Source organism: Scyliorhinus torazame, chromosome 2, assembly GCF_047496885.1.
Source record: "Scyliorhinus torazame isolate Kashiwa2021f chromosome 2, sScyTor2.1, whole genome shotgun sequence".
Classification (NCBI taxonomy): Eukaryota; Metazoa; Chordata; class Chondrichthyes; order Carcharhiniformes; family Scyliorhinidae; genus Scyliorhinus; species Scyliorhinus torazame.
Window position 1 is genome coordinate 354,333,464 of NC_092708.1, and position 27,135 is coordinate 354,360,598.

The 27,135-nt window shown below is 40.5% G+C and overlaps 1 protein-coding gene across 2 annotated transcripts in view; it reads left to right on the forward strand.

The window, feature by feature from the left end:
- Positions 1–11,126: 11,126 nt before the first annotated feature.
- The window catches only part of ppm1aa (protein phosphatase, Mg2+/Mn2+ dependent, 1Aa), a 38,933-nt gene continuing 22,924 nt past the window's right edge, over positions 11,127–27,135 (forward strand). For both annotated transcript variants that reach the window (XM_072491773.1, XM_072491782.1), the window contains exons 1-3: positions 11,127–11,305; positions 17,386–18,244; positions 23,326–23,443. In XM_072491773.1, the coding sequence (XP_072347874.1) occupies positions 17,408–18,244; positions 23,326–23,443 (955 nt within the window). In that variant the 5' untranslated portion in view covers positions 11,127–11,305; positions 17,386–17,407. The remainder of the gene's footprint in view (positions 11,306–17,385; positions 18,245–23,325; positions 23,444–27,135) is intronic.

Here is a 27,135-nt window from a genome sequence, read left to right on the forward strand (position 1 = left end):
ATGGGCCATTAGAATGCAAACGAGCGGGGGTTTTGATCGCGTCTAGCTATCTGGGTTGCAAATACACACACAAGCTCTCTGAGTCTGTCTGAGTCCTGGGTTGGCCATAATTCCCATGGTCCTTTGTAGGTGGCCATCTAAGATGGCTACAATAGACTATAAGGGAGGCTATGATGCAGTTGTATGAAACGCTTGAAATGCCACGACCAGAGTACTGTGCAGTTCTGGTCACTACACTATAGGAAGCAAGTGATTGCACCTGAAAAGGTGAAGAGGAAATTCACCAGAATGTTGCTGGAGCTGGAGCTTTTCAGCTATCAGAGAGACTGGATAGGCTGGGTTTGTTTTCCTCGGAGCAGAGAAGATTGAGGGGGGACCTGACTGAGGTGTACAAGATTATGAGGGGCATAGATTGGGTGGATAGGAAGGAACTTTTCCCTTAGTTGAGGAGTCAATAACCATGGGGCATTGATTTAAGGTAAGGGGATGTGAGGAAAAACATTTTCACCCAGAGAATAGGGAACCCTCACAACATTTAAAAAGTATTTGGATGAGCACTTGGAATGCCATAGCATACAAGGCTACATGCCGAGTGCTGTAAAATGGGATTAGAGTAGACAGGTGCTTGATGGTTGGCGTGGACACAATGTGTCAAAGGGCCTCTTTCTGTGCGGTAAAAATTAAATGACTCTAAAAGCAACTTATCTGGTCACCTACACCATCATCCCACTCCACCATAGCCCTACAATTTCTCCCCCCATGTCAGATGCGTATCCCATTCCCTTTTGAAAGCTCGATTGAAAGCGTCTCCGTCACATTCTCAGGCTGTGCATGAAAGCATTCCAAATCTTAAACAGTCGCTGTGTAGCAAAATATTTTGTCTCGTATTACAATTGGTCGTTTTGCCAAAAATACAGAAGCGTAATGCACCCATTCAATGTATGTTTTTAACCAAGTCAAAATAGCACTCGTCAACTTGTGGTAGTTGTCAATCGTGTTTTAGTCAATGACCGGTTTGGCAGCCCCCATTTAGTTTAAATGATCGCAGCTTGGATTTCGCCGTCAATGGCAAGGTGACAGTGTTTGCTTCTGCCCTTAAAAGGCTGCCCACAAAGATCTGGCCAAATCTGTGAAGTGGATTTTCCCTTTCCCGGCCATAATTTGAATCTGGCACCAAGCCAAAGTGATCTGCAGGCATCCAGTAAAATGATGTCAACAGGCAAGGTAAGCAGTTAATCACACTTAAGTATTCTCACAGACAGCAAACTAGGGAAGGTCTTTGACCTGAAACACTACATTAGCACTAGGAGCAGGCGTAGGCAATTCAGCCCCTCGAGCTTTCTCTGTCATTCAATACAATCAAAGCTGATCTAATCTCGGCCTCATCTCCACCTTCCTGCCTGCTACCCTGAATCCTTCAACCCTATCTATCTCCTCCTCAAATTTGTTTGGTGTTCCAGCATCCACTGTACTCTGGGGTAGAGAATTCCACAGATTCACAACCCTTGTGTGAAGTAGTTTCTCTTCATTTTTGTTTTGAATCTGCCACCCCTTAGCCTAAAACCATGACCTCTTTTTCTATAATGGGGACAGCATGGTATGACTTCACAGCGCCAGGGTCCCGGTTCGAATCCCGGCTTGGGTCACTGTCTGTACGTTCTCCCAGTGTCTGCATGGGTTTCCTCCGGGTGCTCCAGTTTCCTCCCACAAGTCCCGAACGACGTGATTTTTGGTGATTTAGATATTCTGAATTCTCCCTCTGTATACCCGAACAGGCACCGGAATGTGGCGACTCGGTTTTTTTTTACAATAACTTCATTGGAATGTTAATGTTAGCCTACTTGTGACAATAAAGATTATTAAAAAACAAGGGGAAACATCTGCTCTATGTCTACCCTGTCAATCCCCTTTAGCATCTTATATACCTCAATTAGATCTCCTCTCATTCTTCTAAACTCCAGCGAGTATCGGCCTTAACTGCCCAATCTCTCATAAAACAAGTCCTTCATCCCTGGAATCAATCTAGTGAACCTTCTCTGAACTGCCTCTAATGCATTTATGTGCTTCCTCACGTAAGGGGACCAAAACTGCGCAGTACTCCAGATGCGGTCTCACCAATGCCTCATACAGTTTCAACAGCACGTCCCTACATTTATACTTTTGTTCATGTTAGTACCAAGGCTGTAATGAGGTAAGAAGCTGAGTGGCCCTAGTGTAATCCAAACTGAGCATCAGTGAGCAAGTTATTGCTCAGAAAGTGCTGCTTGATAGCACTATTGATGACCCCTTCCACACTTTGCTGATGATCAAGAGTAAACTGATGGGGTGGAAATTGGCCAGATTGGATTTGCCCTCTTTTTATGCAGTGGACATAGCTGGACAATTTCCCACGTTGTCAGGTGAATGTCAGATTTGTTGATGTACTGGAACAGGTTGGCTTGAGGTGCGACAAGTTCTGGAGCACAAGTCTTCAGTACCATTGCCGGAATATTATCAGGGCTCACAGCCTTTGCAGTATCCAGTGCCTTCAGCCATTTACTGATATCACGTGGAGTTCATCGAATTGGCTGAAGACTGGTATCTGTAATACCGGGGATTTCTGAAGGAAGCTAAGATGATTCATCCACTCGGCTCTTCTGGCTGAAGATTACTGCGGATGCTTCAGTCTTATCTTTTGTTTGACTCTTCCTTCATAGAGGATGGGGATATTTGTGGAGTACATTTTTCACCCTTACCACTCTCAGTGCTTCCTCCAAGTGGTGTTCAACATGTTGGAGGACTGATTAATCATCTGAGATGTGGAGGGGGGGGGGGGGGGGAAGGGGTGCTGTACGTGATACCCATGTAGCCCATGTTTGACCTGATGCAATGAGACTTCATGGGGGTCGATGTTGAGGACTTCCTGGTCAACTCTCTCCCGGCTGTCTACTACTGTCTAAAAGGTATGATTCCATGAGTATGACTGTGTCAGGCTGTTGCTTGACTTGTCTGTGAGACAGCTCTCCCAATTTTGGCACAAGCCCCCAGATGTTCGTGAGGAGGACTTTGCAGGATTGGCAGGGCTGGGTTTGTCATTGTCATTTCCGGTGCCTAGGTTGGTGCCAGATGGCCCATCCAATTTCATTCCTTCCTACTGACTTTGTAGCGGTTTGATTGAGTGGCTTGCTCAGGCATTTGAGAGTTGTGAAGCGGACATTGTTATATCCCAACTGAGGCTTATGGGGTAGGGATGATCCACTACCTGTGGAGCTTGCAGAATATGAGCTTCCCCCGATAAGGGGGCAGGCCCCTTAACAAGGTTCATGTGTCTTTGTATGAATAGAGTTGGCCAGTCAGGCATCGACTAGAGAAGACCGAGTAGGGAACTACTGGAGCTGTACATAATAGTTGAGGTGTTAAATAAAGTAACTTTTGGTTTTCTCTACAACTTGGTGTGGACTCTATGTTGCCCCTTACAAAAAGTATTTTTCATATTTTTGGGGTGTATTGTTATTCTGCAGCTGTGGTTATGTGACTAATTTAATTAAGCTGGGGACTGAGTGTGGGCAGATTGAGGACATCAAAGAAGTCTAGATGTGAAAGACATGCACTTGAAGTAAATATGACCAAGTTGAATTTTCTACAAGTAAATAAACTATGGGTAGGAATTTGCATTAGCAGGTAAAGGAGGTTTGTTGTGTTCAGTTGATAAACTTCAAAGGGAAGCAATAAGAGGTTTACAACTTAGAAATAATTATAAATAAATCAGGCAATGTTATTCAATTTTATTTTACCCAAAAGTGAGGACAGTAGGAAAAACGATGGTTTTTATATTCTGGGAAAGACAAGTTTCAAAGAAAGACAAGGCCAATGGAATTAAGGTGAAGGAGCATAAAAGTGCTTAAGGAGAGATGCTAAGAGCTCAGGGGGTGGGGCGGAGGACATCAATGAACTATTAGACTTTTAATTCCACCATCTGCCGTGGTGGGATTTGAATCCCAGTCCCCAGGCCTGGGTCTCTGGATTACTAGTCCAAAAATAATACCACTATGCCACTGCCTCCTCCATTGCATGTGGATTTCACAAGTTGCTTTCATTTTAGAGGAGGCTACTAGTCTACAAAATGCAAACAGTTGTTTTACTTTAATAATACTTGAGAAATGTGCATTTGAATTTTCAGACACAAAGATTAAAAAGTAGATAGTAAGCAGCTGCTCCAAAAATGTTGAGAGGAGAGAATTCCAAATGATAAAAATAATTAAATGCTATTTTTCCAACTTTACTTAAAATGCCCAGACCTGAAATGTTGATTTTTCTTTTTCCTCTATCGATGAGTTGAAATATTGACCCATTTTCTCTATAGATGTGTTTTTTCAGCATTTTTGGTAACTTCAGATTGTTTGCCTTTTTTTTTGCAATTCAAATTGAATTGCTGTATGTCATGAAAATATGTTGCAACAAAATAGTATGTGAAGTTATTTTTGTTTTATCAAAATTCTTTTGAAAAAAACTTCTGCTGATGTGTTTAGCTGGGGATATCAGAACGCAGACTCTGCAATTTCGAAACATTTTCTTGTCAATGATTATTTATTCATAAGACTTAGTTGGTAATGACTTTTAAAATGCAAAATCAAGCATTGAAAGTGAAAGAAAGAGAAGGAAAGAAAGATGGAAATGGGAGACAGAAAAGAAAAAGTTTAAAACATTTTTAATTCCAACAATAATTACATTCTGAAAAGGTAAGACTCCACACAGTGATTATAGCAAATTGTCAGTACTGGAGAGATTGTTTGGCAGATAATTAAGACTTATAACGCTGTTAAAAATTCACTGACACTTGAATGGACTAATCCTAACTTTCTCTGGCATGTTTAAGAACATAAAAAACAGGAGCAAGAATAGTCCATATGGCTCTTGCGCCATTCAAGATCATAACTGATCTTCCAACTCAACTCTACTTTCCCACTGTATTGTCCCTTGTTCCTTTTAATATGTAAGTAATGCAAATTCATGCTTTTATATTTATTGCAACGCCAAGTTTACTGGCAAGATACCAGTGCAATGAAGCTTGTGAAGGAATAGAGTAACTGGGACAGCAACTTTGTGATTTCCAAGTTTTAATTCACATATGTAGGAGCTAGAAGTTGCTGTCTAATTTAATCATAAGAACAGTGAACTCTGGTAGCCTTACTATCATGAATTTAGCTTTAATGGAAATTAGGCTGATTTCAGAACATACCAAAGCTGGCAATGGAACCAAAGAGGCAACTCAGAACTTAGAGAAGGGGTTGAACAAGATATGTATGCAGGCACAACAATGTAGGATGAAAGTTATACAGACAAATGTTCCACACCTCAAAGAAAGGAAAATATATGATACATGGACTCCATGAATAGTTTAAAAATAACAAAGAATATGGTTCATAGAGACCATGGAGTATTATATTCAATACAGAACAGGTTCAACCTGATGCAAAGCAGCAATAAACAATGTCAACAGCATGTTTAACTAAGTAAATAAACAATGGAATTTAACAGCAGAGGAGGTTGTGATTAATTATAATAATAATCTTTATTAGTGCCACAAGTAGGCTTACATTAACACTGCAATGAAGTTACTGTGAAAAGCCCCTAGGTGCCACATTCCGGCGCATGTTCGAGTACACTGAGGGAGAATTCAGAATGCCCAATTCACCCCACAAGCATATCTTTCTGGATTTGTAGGAGGAAACCAGAGCACCCGGAGGAAACCCACGCAGACACAGGGAGAACATGCAGACTCCGCAGACAGTGACCAAAGCCGGGAATACATCCTCATAGCTTGACACCATTCAGGACAAAGATGCCTGATTGGTAGGCATCCCATCCACAAACGTTCACTCCCCCACCACTGACGCACAGTGGCAGCAATGTGTACCATCTACAAGATGCACTGTAAGAACTCACCAAGGTTCCTTAGACAGCACTTTCCAAACCCACAACTTCTACTTTATAGAAGGAGAAGAGCAGCAGACAAATGGGAGCATGACCAACTGGAAGTTCCCCTCCAAGCCACTCACAATCCTGATTTGGAAATATTTTGCTGTTCCTTCACTGTCGGTGGGTCAAAACCCTGGAACTCCCTTCCTAATAGCACTGTGGGACACCTACGCCATGTGAACTGCAGCTCACCACCACCTTTTCGAGGGCAATTAGGGATGGGAAATAAATGCTTTCGAAGCCAGCAGCGCCCAGATCCCATGAATAATAAAAGAAATAGCAGTGCCCACATACTAACAAAGGGAATATTGTTTTTTTTACATTGGAAATATATTTGTATTAATGAAATGAAATACAATAGTAAGAATTTTTGTAATGATTTTACAACAAATAACATTACTCAAAAAACATAGCCGATCATCATTACTGGTATAATTGGAGCATCTAACAAAACATTGGATAAGTGATCTCAGAGTCAAGGGAGTGAGTGGGAGAAATCAACATAAATTGTTCTGAGAGCTTGTACTGCTGGTGATGGTCCATCAGCTGTCTGCTTTTTGGTACTACAGATGCTCCAATGCGTTTAAACAGTGACTGTGGTTAAGTGCATGTTACATGATACTTTGTCAAATGGGGCTGGAAAGTCTGAACTCTCATTCCTATAATGTGCTGCATTGAACTTGGCTGGTAATGAGATGTTCTGACTGGCCTTTTAAAGCCTTGGCTAACGAGAGGGAGGGAAAAGAATTGGCGAGGATTCTGGCCGTTGAATACTAACCAGTTATCTCTGTTGGACGTCTGTGAGTGTGAGGCTATCATCGAATCCAGCTCAATTGGGATACCTTTTTTTCCCTTGAATTGAGTGTGAAAAACGGCTCATTCGTAGAAATAATGTGGTTCTGTTGCACCTTATTATGAGTTAATAATTTCAGCTGAACAAAACTTGCATTTAAGAACATAGAACATACAGTGCAGAAGGAGGCCATTCGGCCATCGAGTCTGCACCGACCCACTTAAGCCCTCACTTCCACCCTATCCCCGTAACCCAATAACCCGTCCTAACTTTTTTTTGTGTCACTAAGGGCAATTTATCATGGCCAATCCACCTAACGTGCATGTCTTTGGACTGTGGGAGGAAACCAGAGCATCCGGAGGAAACCCACGCAGACACGGGGAGAACGTGCAGACTCTGCACAGACAGTGACCCAGCGGGGAATCGAACCTGGGACCTTGGTGCTGTGAAGCCACAGTGCTATCCACTTGTGCTACCGTGCTGCCCCAATTTAAAGAGCATAACTGAAGATTTGATAAAGATGGACAGAAAAAGAACAGCAAGACCATGGAATCTGCTGCTTTCAGCTATGTTGCAACTAGGTGTCACTCTGCCACCCCATACCAATACTTCTCATCCACCAGCACTCGTGTAATTTCTGGGATATGCAAGCAAATCAGGTGAAAAAAACATCAACCAATTCAGGGAAAGGCTGAATTTCCCTTGGGTTCTTTCTCCCACCCCACACTGCTCTCCCACAGCCCTACCTCGCTACCCACCCTTTGACTTGCTCAAAACCGCTTACATTTCTACCTTTTCCAAGTTCTGCTGACAATCCATTGACCTGAATTGTTGGGGAAATTTTTGTGGAGTCTTCCTGACACCATAGACCTTTAAAAATGGCAGGTGAGACGTGGATGTGGATGTCCTGCTCCCATTGCCAACAGATCCAATTTTTGCCAGCAGGGGGAATAGGGTGGGGCGTGATTGACACAGGCGGCAAACTCAAACTCAACAGGGCCAACTGAACTTAGTGCTGAGTTCAAACATATCAAGGATTTTCCAAGGGCCCACAGTGTGGGAGTCATAAATTGATGGAGTAGCCATAAAAAGCATTTAAAGGCAGATAAGTTTTGAGTGTTGTGATCAGTTTTTCCAAAAATCCTTTGCTTTTTAATATCAGAAACAGGCTTAAGCTGTCAAGAAAATTAAAAAAACATACCATCTGCACCTCTGTTTTGATTGACATGCCAACAGGTGTAAGTTCTAAAAATACATGACAATCTCTTCCGATAGAGTTTTTTGGTGACATTTCCCAAAGGCTGTTATTATGTAATTATGAATGTTTGGCTGAATTTCAAAAGCTACAATCATCTCAGGAGGGGTTTCTAAGTTCACCGTTCATTTGACAGTTTAAAGAGACTGATAATGGATTGAATGTGTTTGATGTGACTACTGCATAGGAGTGTGTTTGTTATACCAGGTTAACCATTTGAGACTAAAAGCTTTGAATGGGTTTCACAAATGGGTGTTTTTGTTCACTCTAAAGTGTGCATTTTAGAATGCTTGAAGTTTGTTTTTATTTAATACCCACATGGCTCCTGAGGTCTACTAGGGAGGATACTGGGTCAGTGGCTATGGAGGTGGCATGGGGTATAGGTGAGGAGCATGAGTTGTTTTAAAGATGGCATGGTGTATGAGGGAGCATTCAGGTGGGTGGGGTATGAGTTGGTAAGCAAGTGGCATTGGGATATGAGCAGATATGAGTTAGCATGGAAATAGTATGTGAGCATGAAAAGGCATGGAGATGGTGTAAATTAGGTTGGGGTGGTGAGGGGAATGGGTAGAGGAATGGGTTGGCATGAATGCGGCATGAGGGAACATGGGGGTGAGTGGGGGACATGTGGACTAGAAGCCTAACCGCTTCTAAAACTGCAACATCTCAGAGAACTGAGCCAGGCCTTCTAACGCACCTGCTTCCCAGGGTCGACGGGCCTGGTCTATCCTGATTCTGCCTCCTGGGATGAAAATTGGGTCAAATGGAACCATTTGAACCTTGGTGGGTCTGCTGAATTGGGTATTTCCTGATTTGATAATGAAAATCGTCTTGGTAGTGAAAATTAACTCTTTTCCTCCCTCCACAGATCCCGACAGACATTTCCAGCATTCTCGGTGTTATTTCAGGGAAAAGAATATTTGAAAATTCCTCTCTGACCCCGAAGGCAATCACAAGCTATCTCCAGAAGATAACAATGACCACGGAGTACATTACCTAACATCCTACCTTTGTTTGCAGCTCTGTCAGCTTCCTCCAAGAACTTGTACAGCCCTCTTCTGAGCGTTTGCAATAAATCTGCTACACAAGCCAGCGGCATTTTCCAAAAGATGAATAACCCTCTGGGAAAAGAAAAACCTCCTGACATCTGACATAGTGCTATACTTATGCAATTTGTATGCTTGTGTTCTTTGTTTCTCTCTAGCTCCTCTAATTCGAATAACCTGTCCATTGAATACAGACTAAGGGCAGAATTCTCCCAATTGGCCTTCAACAGGTTTGGTGGCAGAGATGCTGGCAAGAGGCATAAAGTCAGAAACCCACTAGCATAAAATGACATTGCAATTCTCACCTCCCGGCAGGTGACATAAAGGCTATTTGCATTCATTTGCATCTCATGAATGCTCATTAAAACAACTGGCCACCAGAATCCCATCAGGCCTTCCAATCTTGTGTCATGCCAGCAGGAAACCATGTTGTCGTCAAACCTGATTGATAAAGGCTGGCATGCTCAAGACCCTCAATTCGCCAGATACTTTGAGGTAAGTGCAACATGAAAGCCTACCTGCCATAGTGTTGCACTGCATACCAGCCTGCCATAGCAGTCCGGTTCCTGCCATCAAACTCCATGCTGAGTTTTCAATTTTGTATCCATTTTGTCACTTGTCCCTGATTCCACACCCCTGTCATCTTCAGAATCAAAAACTCTGTCCCCACTTCCCATCCTCATGTACCAAACCAGGTTTTGCCTGTTCTTGCCATTGTAATTGGTTCATGGTCCCCTAACATCTCCAGTCATAGAATTTACAGTGCAGGAGGCCATACGGCCCATCAAGTCTGCACTGGCACTTGGCATGTAAGCCCACACCTCCACCCTATCCTCATAATCCAGAAACTCCACCTAACCTTTTTTGGACGCGAAGGGCAATTTAGAATGGTCCATCCACCTAACCTGCACATCTTTGGACTGTGGGAGGAAACCGGAGCCCCCGGGGGAAACCTACGCAGACACGGGAAGAACGTGCAGGCTCCACACAGACAGTGACCCAAGCAGAATTGAACCTGGGATCCTGGCGCGGTGAAGCAATAGTGCTAACCACTGTGCTACCGTTCCACCTATAAGAAGTGCACTCTCACACAGAAATCATGGGCTTTGGCAAGTTGAAAGATTCCACCAAGATTTGAACTCAGATCGCTGGATTCGGAGTCGAGAGTGCTCACCATTACACCATGGAACCCCAGCACTCATGTTTATATTTCCTTATGGCCTTGTCCAGCCCTACATCTCTGTAACCTCCACCAGCCCCACAACCAACCCCCACAACCAACCCCCCCCCCCCCATCCCCCAAATTCCCCAATCCTCCCATTAAAAACAGAAAAGGTTGGAAATGCTCAGCGGATCAGGCAGCATCAATGGCTAGAGGGAGAGTTAATGTTTCAGGTTGGTGACTTTCCTGTTTTCCTCATATTTCACCCCCCTCCACACAGCCCTCTTTCACCATAGTATTTCTACCTGCAGAGGTGCATTTCTTTTAACCCAAGTAGCTATTAGCCAATGTAATCATAACTTTTAAAATAAATTATAGTTGTTGAGGACAAGCGTCTTTTATAATTACCAACTGTAAGGGAATATTAAAAGAATAAAAAATAAGGTACGCTTTAAAATAATGATGACAAGGTCAGCACGGTTCTTTTCCAGACCTAAATTTGGTGGCACGGGCGACTGTGTGGAGTTTGCACTTTCTCTCCGTGTCTGCGTGGGTATCCTCCCACAGTCCAAAGATGTGCAGATAAGGTGGAAGGTCCACCATGCTAAATTGCTCCTTAGTGAATAGAAGGTTAGGTGAGGTGGCTGGTTTACGGGAATAGGGTTGGGGGCTGACCCTAGGTAGGGTGCTCTTTCAGAGGGTCGGTACAGACTCGGAGGGCCGAATGGCCACTTTCTACACTCTAGGAATTCTATGATTCTACAAGCTCGTGGGAGCTGCGGAGTAAGCCGGCAATTCAGCGCAGACGCAGTGGGGGCCTGGCATCCGACGCAGCCGCAGTGGAAGCCTGGCGTTCGGCGGTCCGGCGCAGCCGCAGTGGAGACCCGGCGCAGCCGCAGTGGAGGACTGGCGTTCGGCGGTCCGGCGCAGACGCAGTTGGGGGGGGGAGAACTAGGCAGACGGGGACCATGTTGCTGTGAATCAGTCATTTGGGCGATGTCTCGGCGTTTTTTTATCGCCATAGATCGGGACCCTGCTTCCTGGTGAATGTGTTCGCAGTGAAGGACGTTCCGTTGTGTGCCTGGGGGTTGGTGAGTGTCCGTGTCTGCGCCATACATGCGCCGCGGCCTCGCGCATAGCCGCGGGAAGCAGGAGAGGGCGCCATGTCCAACTCTAGGCCTCAACACTTAAATTCAGGGTCGAGGCTTCAATTTTTCCGTGTTTTTCTCCCTCCCAATCTGATCTAAGGTATCGGAGACCTTTGCAGCTCCCGAGAACTGCTCTTCATGCCTGTGTTTTAAACGTTGATTTTTACTTCTGTGGATTGTTCCTGTGTTCCTTGGATATTATCGGATTAGGAGGATCTTTCATGGGTGTATGTTTAGTGTTATGTAACTGCGATTTTACTGAGTGAAAATGATTTGCCACTTGAACCCGACTGGAGAGCGCGTATTGCAATTTTGTGGGGACAAATATTTTTAAAAATAAATTTAGAGTACCCAATTTTTTTCAATTAATGGGCAGTTTAGTGTGGCCAATCCACCTTTGGGTTGTGGGGGCGAAACCCTGGCAGAATGTGCAAACTCCACACAGACAGTGACCCAGAGCTGGGTTCGAACCTGGAACCTCGGTGCCGTGAGGCAGCAGTGCTACTCACTGCGCCACCGTGCTGCCCTAGGGGACAAATATTTTAATGTTCAATTTGTAATCAAAATTCCAACTATTTGGTACTTTGCGAATTGATTACAAATATCTATCAGATTGTTTAAAGTACTCAGCAGAATTTTATGTACGTTTTTTAAAAAAAGGCAGCAGTGGTGAAAGGTCACCTCAGATGCTAACAGGAGAATATGTTCATACATTATTATTATTCATTTTGCAATATGGGAGACATCCACATTTATTGTCCATCTCTAATTGCCCTTGAGAGGGCATTTAACAGTCAACCACTTGCAGTCACATGTGGGGTGGCACAATAGCACAGTGGGTGGCACTGTTGCTTCACAGTGCCAGGGACCCAGGTACGATTCCCGCTTGGGTCACTGTCTGCACGTTCTCTGCGTGGGTTGCCTCCGGGTGCTCCGTGTTCCTCCCACAAGTCCCGAAAGACGTGCTGTTAGGTGAATTGGACATTCTGAATTCTCTCTCTCTACCCAAACAGGTACCGGAGTGTGGGAACTAGGGGATTTTCATAGTAACTTCATTGCAGTGTTAATGTCACATAGAATAGAATTTACAGTGCAGAAGGAGGCCATTTGGCCCATCGAATCTGCACCGGCCCTTAGGAAAGAGCACCCCACTAAAGCGCACACATCCACCCTATCCCCGTAACCCATGTAAAACTACTTGTGACAATAAAGATTATTATGTAGGCCAAACCAAGTGGGGATGGCAGATTTCCTTCCCTAAAGTTCATTAGTAAACTAGATGGGTTTTTACGACAATCAACAATGGTGGTAAGGTGATCGTTAGACTTTTAATTCCAGATTTATTTGTTATTGAATTCAAATTTCATCATCTGCCGTGGTAGGATTCTAACCAGGATCCCCAAAACATTAGTCTGGGTCTCTGGATCATCAGGCAGCGATTATACCACTCTTTTTCTCTCTCTCTCTCTCTCTCTCTCTCTCTCCCCCTCCCCCCCCCCCCCCCCCCCCGAAAGACTTTCAGCTGCCAAAGTAGCTAAAACACAACCCCGTAGAAAAGCTACAGCTCAGAAAGAGGCCGTTCAGTCCATTGTGTCTGAGCTGGCTGACAAAAGAAAAAAAAATAGCCTCCCATACTAATCCCACCTTCCAGCACCTGGTCTGTAGCCTTGCAGATTACAGCACACAAGGTGCAGATCCAGGTACCTTTAAATAAGTTGAGGGTTTCTGCCTCCACCATCAAACCAGACAGTAAATTTCAGATACCCCCATCCTCCACCAGTCACCTTAAATCTGTGCCCACGGTAATTGACACCTCTGCTCCGGGAAACAGGTCTTCCCTGTCTACTCATTCATAGGCCCCTCATAATTTTATATACCTCAATTAAGGTATATAATTCTCTGTTCCATTGACAACAACACTAGCCTATCCAATCTTTCCTCCTAGCTGCAATTTTCAAGGCCTGGCAACATACTTGTAAATCTACTCTGTACTATCTCCAGAGAAATTATGTCTTTTCTGTAATGTGACCAGAACTGTACACAAAATTTCAGTTAGGGCCTAACCAGAGTTTTATACAGTTCCATTAATACATCCTTGCTTTATATTCAACATCTCATCCAATAAAGGAAAGCATTCCATATGCTTTCTTTACCACTTACCTGTCCTGCCACCTTTAGAGATCTGTGGATGTGCACTCCAAGGTGTCTCGCTTCCTCTACTCTTCTCAATATCCTCCCGTTTATTGTGTATTCCTTTACTTTGTTTGCCCTCCCCGAATACATTACCTCACACTTCTCTGGATTGAATTCCATTTGACACTTTCCTGCGCTCTCAACCACACCATTGATATCATTCAGGGGTTGACAGCTATTCACTTCACAATCAACAGGGTCAAGTTGGTTGTTCATGGAGATGTACTTATCACTACTGACCTACATTTGAAAGAGGTCAGAGTGGATAGAAATATTCTTCCTGAGGTAAGAAAAAAATCTGCATCTCTTCAGGTTTGGATATTTTAATTGCTGCCAAAACAATAGCAGAACCTTATAATAGACTTGAAATGTACTCAGATCATTGTCAATTCCTCTGTACGATGTTGGGCTTGAATGTATTCCTTGTGATATTTAGCCAATGCAATAAGTACTTGTGCCCCAGATAAATAATAATCTTTATTAGTGTCACAAGTAGGCTTACATTAACACTGGTACAATTTTGCTTTCCAGGTGGGTGTTTGTCTTCAATTCTCTCAACATTTTACAAAAGCTGTACAATGAATCCATCTATTCCCATCTCTTTCCTTTTCATGTTATTAATGATTTATTAGCTATTCTAGCTTTGTGATAATGCTCAATTGAAATTGAATGTAGTGGACATGTGAAAGTCTTTGTGCTCTAAGGAAGATGCACCAAATTTAATTTCTGCAGTAAAATCTTACCTTCAACTACTTACTAGTATTTCTACTTTTCAAAAGTAGCGTTCTTGGCAAATATGCCCTTGCTATATAGCGTATTGTATTTTGGATTCATCGCGTAATGTATTTTAGATTTATGCCATTTTAAGGATTGAACAACGCATATTTTGCTATTACTCTACAGTATATATGATGCATTAATTTTGCATTTGTTTTAGAACAGTATATATTACCCATAACACCAGTTGAGTGAACTAAAGGAATTAACTGGATAATAACTACACTGATTAGTGAAAAGATCTTGCCTTGAATTAAGTGACCACCTAATGCATAATAATTCAAACCCTTCCTAGTAATGAAATTAAATAATTAAAACGGGTTATAGCGGAAATGAACACCGTTGAAGTGCAGAATAAAGCATGGTTCAGCTCTGTTGTATTAGAGATTCATCTATGTTTATATAAGACAAATCCTATGATTGGCAGATTGAAATTAAACTTGGAGACTATCATAACTTAACCTACTGAACATATTACTAGTGTGATACAAAGTACAATACTGTTTTTGTAGAGAAGTGCCAATGTCTATTTGTCCATGTGTGTATATATTAAATGCTTTCTGTCTGAAAGAATATTACTTTGGCACTCGGTGAGTCAGTTCATAATTTGCTTATATTCAGTCTTCTGAACTGCTTCAAGAATTAGCTAATCAAATTTCACTGAATAGGAAGCCTTGGCTCAGTGATGGTATTCTTGCCATTGATTCAGAAGTTGATGGGTTCAAGACTCACTTCAGTGACATGAATCTAGGCTGCTCTGTCAGTGTAATACTGAGGAAATGATGCACGGTCAGAGGTATCTGTTGCTGCTGCCGGGCGGTGAGCTTAAATCCCGAGGCACCACTTGAAGCCTAGGGAAGCTCCTCTGGCATTCTGGCCAATATTTGTTCCTCAATCAACGTCACTAAAAACAGATTAACTGGATAATTATCTCTGCTGTTTGTGAAGCCTTACTTTGTATAAATTGGCTGCTGTTTCCAACATTGGGATAATGACGACAGAGCAAAGGTAATTCATTGGCTGTAAAGTGTTTTTGGATGCCCTGAGGTTGTGAAAGAAGCTATTTATACAAGCTGATGTTAAAAATGCGAATAAAATATTTGGTACTTGCTCCTCAGAGGTTCTCTTCCCTGTGTATGCATAATAATTATCTCCTTGGGGCCCTTTTCTACTGAGTCATCACTTTGCACGATTGTGGGGAGTACTGATTTAATAATTTCGTTTTTATTATTAGTCATGAAACTAACCAGTTAAAAAGAATCAGTTATTTAATTACTTTAAATAGTGTGTAGCAAGGATCCAATACTCTTTTGCTTGATTGTTAGCTGAATGAAAATGTTCCCGAGTTAGTATTAGCAGTTGGTGACTTTACAAGTCCATTCAACCCCTGCAGTAATGCAGAAGATGCTTTGCCAGTTTCACAAAATATAATGGCCTTCCTCTAAATTGTCCTACTTTATGTCTGGCTAAGAATTGATACCATTATCTAATATTTGTGTTGCAGATTAGAGTGTAAATCGGCCAGTGCCAACTCATTCGTTCAAGTTTGTGATGAATCTTAAATGTTAAATCTTAAATGAATCTTAAATGCAGTATTGTTAAATCATAAAAGTTCTCTATTGCAGATTTTTGTTTAAATTCGGATTAGTTTACATTTGTGCATTGAAGTTTAAAGTCCTTGTAATCTATGCCTTGTGAACCAGGAACAATAAGATGTCTCGTATTTAAAAATAACCCAACTGACATTGTTGCCATCGTCCCGGATGATTTCCTCCGCTCCAGCCTAGACATGTAATAGTCACCATGCTGTGTCTATAACTACCAGGCACTGCCTGGGAAATTGAGTAAGGTAGCAGGTATGTGGCTACATGCAGCTGCATTCTCTATTACCTGCCTATGTGTAAACTGGAGTATTGGCTGGGGAGTAGTATCGGGACCAGGTAGTTGAAATTAATTTGTAAAACATTACCAAATTATCTTTATATTTGGCAAATTGTTTATGCTGATATTCAAATTTGTAACACTATCTACGCCAGATGAGGATGTAATTTTTTTTGGATCTTAGGCAGATTCCAATATGTTACTGTATGGAGAGGAGAACACTCACATTTAAGAAATTCCCATGGAAATGCAAATCCCAAAATAGTGCCAAGTGCCTGCCCTCGTTAGCCAGTGAAGACATATTGCGGCAGTTACTGGTAGGAGGGGAGGTGAAAGATACCAGAAAACAGCTTCCTGTTAAAAGCTATTGACCTTTAACAATCAAGTTATTTTTGACCACATCCTGGATAGAATACTTTTAACTCAAGTGAAACAAGTTTATGAATGATCTTTTGAGGCTTTTAAGAATAAAAATTAAAAAGTAAATTAAGAATAAAATGCACATCAGATTTATCAGAACGTGAAAGAAAGCTTAACATTTAAGGAGATGAACCTTCGTGATGCACTGGCATTTACATTCTGACACTGATGTTGCTTGTGAATATAACAAGGAATATATCACTAAATTTTAAAGCTTCTTGACTTAAATACGTTTTTATTTATAGTTTGGCTAAATAAGCCTGGTGAAGGTAGTGATTCAGTTCTCCCGAGTATGTTATCTATCAAAGTAATTTCTTGAATTGGGAAGGACAATGCCGGTACTTGTATTTCTGGCTATTTCTCATTGTTTAAGTAGATACATAATGAAAACTACACACAAATCATTGCACTTCACTAAAATCCTACTAACTAATTTAATCTTGTGTTTATATCTTATTTTTATGATGAGTCATAGAATGCAAATTGTGATTGGAATTAATAGCTGATCAGTAATCTGAATTATTCGCTGGTCTGTACAAACCACATTCAATAGTAAATGGTTTAAGTTAAGCTTGCCTTTCAGTAGTCCTGCGTTGTAAAAGTTTAATGTTGTTTAGGAATTTACTTTTTGCTGAAAAGTTGATTCTAAGAAGTCCAGTTTTCACTAGCTACAGGCCAACTGTAATATGAAGTTGTTGTAAGTACATTCATTGAATGATTGGAAAATTCAAAAATGTTTGTTCCTTTTTCAGTGCTGTGCATATTGGTGGAAAAATGGGAGCATTTCTGGACAAGCCAAAGATGGAAAAACATAATGCTCGTGGTGAGGGAAATGATCTGCATTATGGACTGAGCAGCATGCAAGGTTGGCGAATCGAGATGGAAGATGCACATACCGCTGTCATTGGACTACCACATAGACTTGAAGCATGGTCATTCTTCGCAGTCTATGATGGGCATGCTGGTTCCCAAGTTGCCAGATATTGCTGTGAGCATTTGTTAGATCACATCACCAACACCCATGATTTCAAAGTTACTGATGGCATGACCGAGCCTACTGTAGAAAAAGTAAAAAGTGGAATCCGTACAGGTTTCCTGCAGATAGATGAGCATATGCGAACAATCTCTGAAAAGCGACATGGATCGGACAGAAGTGGGTCAACGGCAGTCGGTGTTATGGTTTCACCCAAGCATATTTACTTCATCAACTGTGGAGACTCGCGCGGTTTGCTCTGTAGGAATGGACAGGTTCATTTCTTCACACAAGATCACAAACCATGCAATCCACTGGAGAAAGAACGCATCCAGAATGCTGGTGGCTCAGTCATGATTCAGCGTGTGAATGGTTCCCTTGCTGTTTCAAGGGCTCTTGGCGACTTTGATTACAAGTGTGTCCATGGGAAGGGTCCAACGGAGCAGCTTGTCTCACCAGAACCTGAGGTTTATGAAATTGAGAGAACGGAGGATGACCAGTTTATTATCCTGGCATGTGATGGTATTTGGGATGTCATGGGGAATGAAGAGATCTGTGAATTTGTTAAATCCAGACTAGAAGTTAGCGATGACCTTGAGAAAGTTTGTAACCAGATTGTTGACACGTGCTTGTACAAGGTATATATATATATATATATGTGGTCCTTTCCATTTTATAATACTTTTACTTTTTTGCATTGTTAAAAATGGTCTTCAAGCAAAGCATACTTTAGTTCTTGTTAGTCTGCAGTTCTGAATTACCCCTTCCCGTGAGAGTAACTCAGTTATTAACATATTGTATGAACTGGCAGTCAATTCTGGAGGCAGTTATACCTGCAGCTCACTCTCCTCAGTCTGGCAATGTGATAAATGGGAGCACTGGCTGGGTAATACCAGGACCAGGTAGTTGAAGTTATTTATTGCCCTCTAGCTGATTTTTAAAGAAAGGGTCCATCATTTCTGTTAGAATAAATAAGTCAAAATAATTCCTAACATCAGCGAATATAAATTTGGGTCCAGTGCTCAATGTGTTTGGAGTATCAATGTGTAATATCATGGGCCGGTTTAGCTCAGATAGCTGGAAAGCTGGTTAGTGATGCAGAGGGAGGCTAACCGTGTGGGTTCAATTCCTGTGCTGGCTGAGGTTATTCTCAATCTTGTCCCTTGCCTGAGGTGCGGTGATCTCAGGTTAAATCACCACCAGTCAGCTCTCCCCCTCACTAAAGGAGAAAGCATCTGAGATTATGGTGACTTGCCTTTATATCATGGATATCCTTTTGTGTCAAGCTTTCTCAACTGGCAAGTATGGGGCTTATGCAGGTCGTTAGTGGGAGGTATTGTGTGGAGTTCCCCACTCGGAAAAGAGGAAAAAACAACTCCATGTCATTCAAGGCTATCTACATATTTGTTTACAGAGCAGCAAATTCACAAAACTTGATTTTGTGTCTAAAATGAGATTAAAAGAAATGCAGTTGCTGTGCAATCACTGTTCAGAAACCATGTTTTAAATTAACAAATGTTATCTGCTGACAGCAGTATGCTTTTGTGAAGTAAAGATAAGGTAAGTGGTTACATTTACATTGGGATAGTTGCCAAAATCTTCCACAGGCTAAGAGCTTGAAAGTTGCTAAGGTTGTTATTTTGTGTGCTGGTCACATTCGGGAATATCTGATCAATTGCATTATTAAGGAACCTCCTTAGTCTTCATTCTGGAATTATTTATGGTTGATGTAGGATTTGAGCAAATGTAAACCAATACAAAACTTAAATTGTGAGCAGATCCTTGACTTAGAGAATTACCCGTAGTAATTGTCAGAGTCACCAGTTTTGTTCTGGCATAGAAGGTGGCAATTCAGCTGATTGAGTCCATACCAGCTCTCTGGAGCAGTTCAGTCAGTATCCCTCCCCCACTCTATCTCTAATCCTGCTGGTTAATTTCTCTCAAGTGCCTATCCAGTTTCCTTTTAAATCATTAATCATCTCTGCTTCTACCACCCATGTAGGCAGCAAGTCCCACCAGTTCAATACGCTCAGAGTTAAAGTTATTTCTCGTACCCCCCCCCCCCCCCCCCCCCATAGCATCTCTTGTCCAAAACCTTAAACCTGTGCCCCAAGTCCTTGTACATAATGAGATCAGCTTTTCTTTCATTCCCTTGCCTAAACCAGTCATAATCCTGTACACTTCTAACAAATCTCTCCTCAACTTTACTCAAAAGAGAACAACCTCACTTGCTTCAATTATTTGCTACTCAAAGTAGAATAAAGCATAAGGTTCTTCAGTCTAGGGTCCCTTTCGTATTTAATTTGACCACGGTAATACATTGAGCTCATAGATGTACAAAGTTATTCAACATTCATGCACCTGAGCAACAACATAGATAGTGGGTGAGGATAAGATGAGCAATATCGGGCTTGGCAAAAAAAAAAGGCAGATTGAAATGTGCTGCCAGCATTTCAAAGTCATGCCTTTTACAGATATTGGTGCTATAGAATGAAACATGATTTCTAAATTTATCACCGTGTAAAATTTCCTTCTGGCCCATTCATGGGGATGAAATTCTTAATTATTAAGTAAATGTGGATTAAAAGTTAGAAAATCTCACTTTGCTCTTTACTGTCTTTGTTAAAATTAGCAAAGGCCGAGATTTCACCTCTACTAAAAAATAAATTTAGAGTAACCAATTCTTTTTTTTTCCAATTATGGGGCAATTTAGCGTGGCCAATTCACCTTCTATGCACATCTTTGGGTTGTGAGGGTGAAACCCACGCAGACACGGGGAGAATGTGCAAACTCCACATGGACAGTGACCCGGGATCGAACCCGGGTCCTTGGCGCTGTGAGGACTAACCACTGCGCTCACCTCATCTAAATTCCAAGAGCAGAATACAGCTCCTCATTCAGTTCGTGCATTTCCATTTTCCATGGCACTTGTAAAAGTGCTGGCCAGTTTTGTGTGTGCCCACTCAATAGTAGCTGCATTGAAACAGACTAGCTCAGTCTATAGGTGGTAAAGAGACCATCCTGTTAGTCAGGTGTGCCCAGATCCCAGAGGTGAAATAACAACGTGTACCATCTTTGTGCTAGCTGGCCTCTTGGTATGAATCAAGAGGTGACCCACAAATCTGTTTTAATGAAAGAGCAAACTAAATCTTTACTTTAACTTTTAAATTATCCTTGGTTTATGAAATTTGGAAAAACTAAACTTCAGTTGCCCTTATTTTTTAAAATTACGTGTGCAGTGTACAAAGACAGTCTTGCACTTTGTAAGAAAGAACTTGCATTTACATTGCTAGCATCCCAAAATACTCCATTAACAAAGGATTTTTCAAAATATAGGCAGTGTGATTATAAAGATAAGTGCTGAACTACTGTCAGAATCGGGGATTATCAGAAAATCCCCAGGATTGGTGGAGATACAAAGACTAATAGAGAATTGTTGATGAAGTTGTGCAATTATGATGACAAAGTAATGGGATAACTAACACAAAATGAATGAGGTGGGTCATACAAAGTAGATTGACACAAAATTAAGAAAACAAGAAAGATGAGAATTGTGTATAGAAATTAGAATCAGAATGGAAGGAAATTATATCCATTGTAATTCTTTTCATTCAAGCTTAAAATGTTGATCAAAATTATTAGTTTGGCTGCTAAATATTTGGAGATGGTAGTCATTGGAAAAAGCACATTAGTGATATCCAGTTCCTTACAATTATTTTTGTCTTTATTGCAATAGGTTTCAGCTTCCTGTACAGTGGAACTAACATTATCTCTCATGTAAAGATCTTATCATTTTAGAAGTTTTGTGTTAGCAGTATAGTCCTGTATATAATCTATTTATAAATTTGCAAGTTTTTCAACAGTGTCCACTGTCTATTAATATAATTCTTGTGTCTGTACTGATTTCTGTTGTAAGTTCTTACGCCCACGTAACTGACTTCTGTTGTAAGTTCTTACTGCCTGCTTAAATACATTACAGAATGAGAACTTCACAGACAGATCTCATTATAAATATGGATGGAGAAACCACTTATTCTGCACTCTCCAATCCAAATTCATCAGTAGGCTCAGTTGGTGTAACGTAGTAGTGAATTAACTGGCATTTTTAAAAAAACTGTACCTGATGCATTAAAGGAATGTTCCCGAGATGTTCAGTATTCTTTTTATTAAGATTTGTCTGTAAAAGACTCATCCTTTTCATTAAATGAGTAGCTTGACAACTCTGTTGCATTTTCAGAACTGGAGTTCTGAAATCTAGGTTTTACTGCTTTAATGAATACATGTACCTCAGTTAGTGTTAGCAAAATAAATCATTATGAGCACCTAACAGGGAAACTTGCTTTATTGTTGCAAAAAGAGACATGTTGCTGAAGCTTTTCATCTTACACTCATCAGGACAGACACAAGAATGGCAAATTTCAAAGGGAGCAACAATTTATACTGCATGAGAAAAATGGTGCTGATTCATTGGCAAGTCTTTTCTGATTGTTCAAGATGTTGCCATGGCAAATGCACCAGGGAGCTTTTGTTCCCATGCTATTGTTTATTTTAGAAAGGTGCAATGTCTGGAAATATTCATTTTGCCTGCAGAGCACAGGTCCCTGCATATGTAGCTTCTAGCAAGCGTAAGTGCGAACCTGGATGATGATCTTAAATTGGTTGTGTGTATAGTTCTCAGCACACTTGGGATTGTTCAGAAGTGCTGACAAATTGCAGAACCACATCCAACTTTAGACATGTTCTGAGTTTTGTACGCTGGTGAGTTTCTCCCTAGATTTTTTACTGAACTGTGAAAAGATGTAAAAACCCTCCATATTGGATAAAATCCTCTAGGTGGAATTTAACTCTGAAAGGTGTGAGGTGATACACTTTGGAAGGAGTATGAAGTAGTCAATGCACGGCATGGAACTGGGAAGTTCTGAGGAACAAAGGGACCATGGTGTGTTTGTCCATAGATATCTGAAGGTGGGAGGGCAAGTTAAATAGGGTGGTGAAAAAGAGTAATAGGACACTTGGTTTTTATCAATGGAGGCACAGATTACAAAAGCAGGGAGTTGTATAGAACTATGGTGAGGCCACAGCTGGAGTAGTATGTGCAATTCGAGTCACCAAATTATAGGAAGGATGCGATTCAATGGAGGGGATGCAGAGGAGATTCACCAGGATGTTGCCTGGGATTGAACATTTAAGTTATGAAGAGAGGTTTAATCGGCTTGAGTTGTTTTTGCTGAAGCAGAGAAGACTGAGGGGCAACCTGATCAAGGTGTACAAGATTATGAGAGGCATAGACAGGGTGAATAGCGGGTAACTGTTCCCCTTAGTTGAAGGATCAGTCAGGAGGGAGCACAAGTTCAAGGTGAGGGACAGGAGCTGCAGGACGGATTTGAAGAAAAACGTTTTTACCCAGAGGGTGGTGATGGTCTGGAATGCACTATGTGGGAGGGTGGTAGAGGTAGGTTGCCTCACATCCTTTTAAAAAGTACCTGGATGAGCACATGACACATCATAACATTCAAGGCTATGGGTCAAGTGCAGGCAAATGGGATTAGGTAGGTCAGGTGTTTTCCATGTGTCAGTACAGACTTGGGCTGAATGGCCTCTTCTGCACTGTATTTTTCTGTGATTCATATTCTCGTGTTGAATTAGCTCTCATTTTCTATCTTGAAGTTTGTTTTTAAAAAATGTGTGTGACTGAGACTATTTTCTCCCCATCAAACAGGGGAGTCGAGACAACATGAGTGTCATATTGATTTGCTTTCCAAATGCACCAAAGGTATCACCTGAAGCAGTGAAGAGAGAGGCTGAGCTGGACAAGTATCTGGAGAACAAAGTGGAAGGTGGAGCATCTAAAAAAACACTTGCTGCTAAGTAAAATAACTTAAATTAACGTGTTAACCCTCTAAGTTCATTAATATGAACTAGACAATTAAATTCTATAAATCTTTATCGTCTGTTGCTCCTGAATGAACTTAAGTGATTCTGTATTTCATTACAGTGCTGAATACAATGCCTAGTATCTGATAGATTTTGTTACAATGGTAAAAATTTTAAATTGTACTTTTATAAAACTTCCTCTGTGATATCATCAATATAAGCCTGAGCTTAGAGGGGTAACCTCTGCATAAATACTGTAAGTTAGAGCTTTCAGTTGCATATCTTGTAGCATATATTATAGAGTAGTCAGTGCTGTTACTGCTTTATACAAGCACTTGATATTTTGGTTGTGGGGACCATTTCACTGGCAGGACAACTTTAAACCCCAATAATTCTAAGTCTGCTGCAAGGTTATGTGCCATTATACATTTTGTGTCCAATTTAACAACAATGCTGCTAGTGTGATGATTTACTGGTAGTTGGCTCAGGTTTTTTGAAGGCTGCCACTGAAAATGTAGCTGTGCCCTGGAAGTGTTGCCACTTTGGTTCTGACAGCCAAAAAAGTGGAATTGTTACTTGTTTGTGTATGTAAACTGTATAATACAAATCAGAATTTTGCACGAGGTTGAAACAACATCCTGTCTGTAATGGAAGATTATGCACTGAGGCATCTTCGGCAGAAGTGTGCCATTTTGAAAAAGCAAGTTTTCAAGAGCTTAAATTAATTCTGTGGAGTTTCTAACATTTGTTCAGTTAGACAGGAAAATATAATGACCATAGACAATTTTTATTTTTCCACAGCTAACGTGAAACAATTATTGGGGATAAGTTGCCACTTCATTATGAAAATGTTGAAATTACATTAGTCACTTAATCTTCACTCTTAAAATGATCAGAAATTGAAAATTGTGTGGATTGTGGCTGCAGTAAAATTACAGATTTCTAGAATGAAATCTCAGCCTGGACTGTTTTCCCACTAGAGTTTGCACATTCATGTGCAATTGAAGGTGAGACAAGGTAGGTGTGAGTCTACCTACACCACATGGATCGCAATAGTTCAGGACGGCAGCTCATCACCATCTCCTCAAGCAATGAGTATTAAATGCTGCCCTTGCCAGTGACGCCCACATCTCATGAAATAATTTATACAAAAATAATGAGTGGGACATTCAAAGTGCATTTCCTAAAGGTTAATATAAAATCTGCACTGATGTGCTGTAAAGCTATCCCACGTTGTGTATACTCTCAGGGCAACTTTAAACTGAATATTAAAACAAATTGGGGTATGGCAACACTTGACTACAGCACACTTTATTTTTGAGGGGAATTAACATATATGATAAGGGACTATTTGAACTTGTGTCTAAATTGATGCCTGTATAAAGCTACGGCCTGAAAAGGATTACACTGACATCAATTCAGAATGCATAGATCAGAGAAAGTAAGGAATACTTAAAAGGTTATCTCGCAACTAATTTCAACCCCAGATTTGATCTGTGAAACTTGTCTTCAGGATTGATTAGGAACGTCTTGTCTGTCAATGAACAAAATGCTATGAATATTTGAGTGGTTAGTATTCAACATGTGTGATTGGTATAATTTCGTGAGAGTGCAATGAACCTATGTATGTGCAAGCCATTTTCCAATTTTCAAGCATTCTGTTTTAAAGATTTATGCAACAATTTTTTGAGGATGTTATTTTCTTAAAATTTGGGCCTGTACTTGGCAGTGTTAGTTTTGACCTTGCATCCCCTATTAGTATATAAGCTACATTCCAAGTGACAATTAGTCCTATTTCTTTTTAATAAAATAACTTTCTTAATTGTATTTACTTAACAGAATATAAATCTATTTAATTTATGTTTGGATGGTGTGCTTGGAGTTGCTGGGACCTTTCATTAAAATAATACATAATATACCTGGTGAAAGCCTTAAGTGAAGCAATAATATATAAAGGTGTGTATTCATGACTAGTGCACAATGTGGTATGTATTATATAAAGTGATATCAAATATGTGCTAATAGTGGATGCATTACATTCCAATAACTTGCATTGAGCACCAGTAATACACACCTTTCAGCTGATTATTGCTATTATATAATGCCCGATTTTAACTAGAAATGCTAATTTTGCTGAATTTTATGAGCCCGACACTCTTGCATGTCAACAATTTTTTATAAATGTTTCAGTTCATAGATCTCTCTCTGTAACAGCCTTATTTGACTATTCCTTTTTATCTTGGCTACACCCCACTGATATATAGCTAAATTTGTTGTGTGGGAAGCTGCAGGTGATCCTCATATTTTCCATTGGTCGGTACAATCATTACTATTTAACCCAACTTCAATTTGGGGACGGTTTGGATTTATTCCAATTAATGTGAAATTGATGCCCAGATTCATGTGGTCAGTGCTTCCTATTGGTCCACAATTTAAAGCAAAAGTTCTTTCAATTTTATTTACTTTTCACCCTGCCTTCACTCCATAGGGTTGGAGCAGCAAGGACATTTTGTATTTTAATAAACTCAGGATTTTAAACAACAGAAAAAGGCATTAAATAATGTGCTTCAAAGCCGGTGATTAAACAATAATTTTCCCATAGTGACATTTTAGGTAACATTGAAACATACAATTGATTGGCACCCTACAGATAGATAGGTGCAATAAACATTACACATAGGAAGAAATCAAGTCACGATGATCGCTTGCCAAAATTGAAGCCTGTTATAATGAAACTTTATTCTGTGGAAGTATCCTTTGATCTCCCTTGTCTATGTCTGGTAACAGCTGTTTATTTGATTTTGTTGCAGAAGAAAAGATGAGGGACAAAATTTATCAACTTTCTGGCATTTTGTCTCTATACCTTTAGTCAAATAAGACTGTAAGAAGCTATATAAGAAAATATATTGTGACAAAAGAAGTGATTAATGTAATGTAGTCACTTGCTTAATGTTTGCACACAAACTCTAGTGTCACTATCATCTGATATGCCTAATAACAAGTAGTTTAGTTATGGTTTAAAATATATGGGTAGTAAGTGGCTGTGAATCTTTTATTTTTGTATAGTAAATTATACAAATAGGAATATTAAAATACAGCGTACTGATGTAGATAATATGTTAGCCATATTTATAAAGTTATGTTAAAAAGCTATTCTAATAAAGACATTTACTGAATCAATTCTGCGATCTTTGAATTTTTTTATTTGGCTAAGTCTTAGGAAGTATTTGTAGAATATTTCATTAAATCTCTTATGCGGTCAGCTGCCCCAATTAGTGGTGAAGGCTTTTCTTCAAATTGTTCTGTTTAACAACTCTTTGTACACCCACCAGTAAGTTTTCTTTCTATGTTGTAACTACTTGTTGATGTTAAAGAGCCCCAGTAAATGTGGGTTATTGATGCTTTCCAATCCAAAACCTACTAGTTGTAATGCACTATTTAAAATGTTAATGAATTGTTTGTATTAATCAGAATTCAAATATTTTTCCTATTAACAGAATCTCACATTGTTGCACGAGAGCAACAAAATTCTTAAAAATCTATGTGATAATTGTATGACCAGACTATTGTGATTATAAATAACTCACAAGAAACCACATCAAATTCTGTTCTAGTGCATTACATTGATGTTTCACTGTTGCTGCTTAGTTGTTTC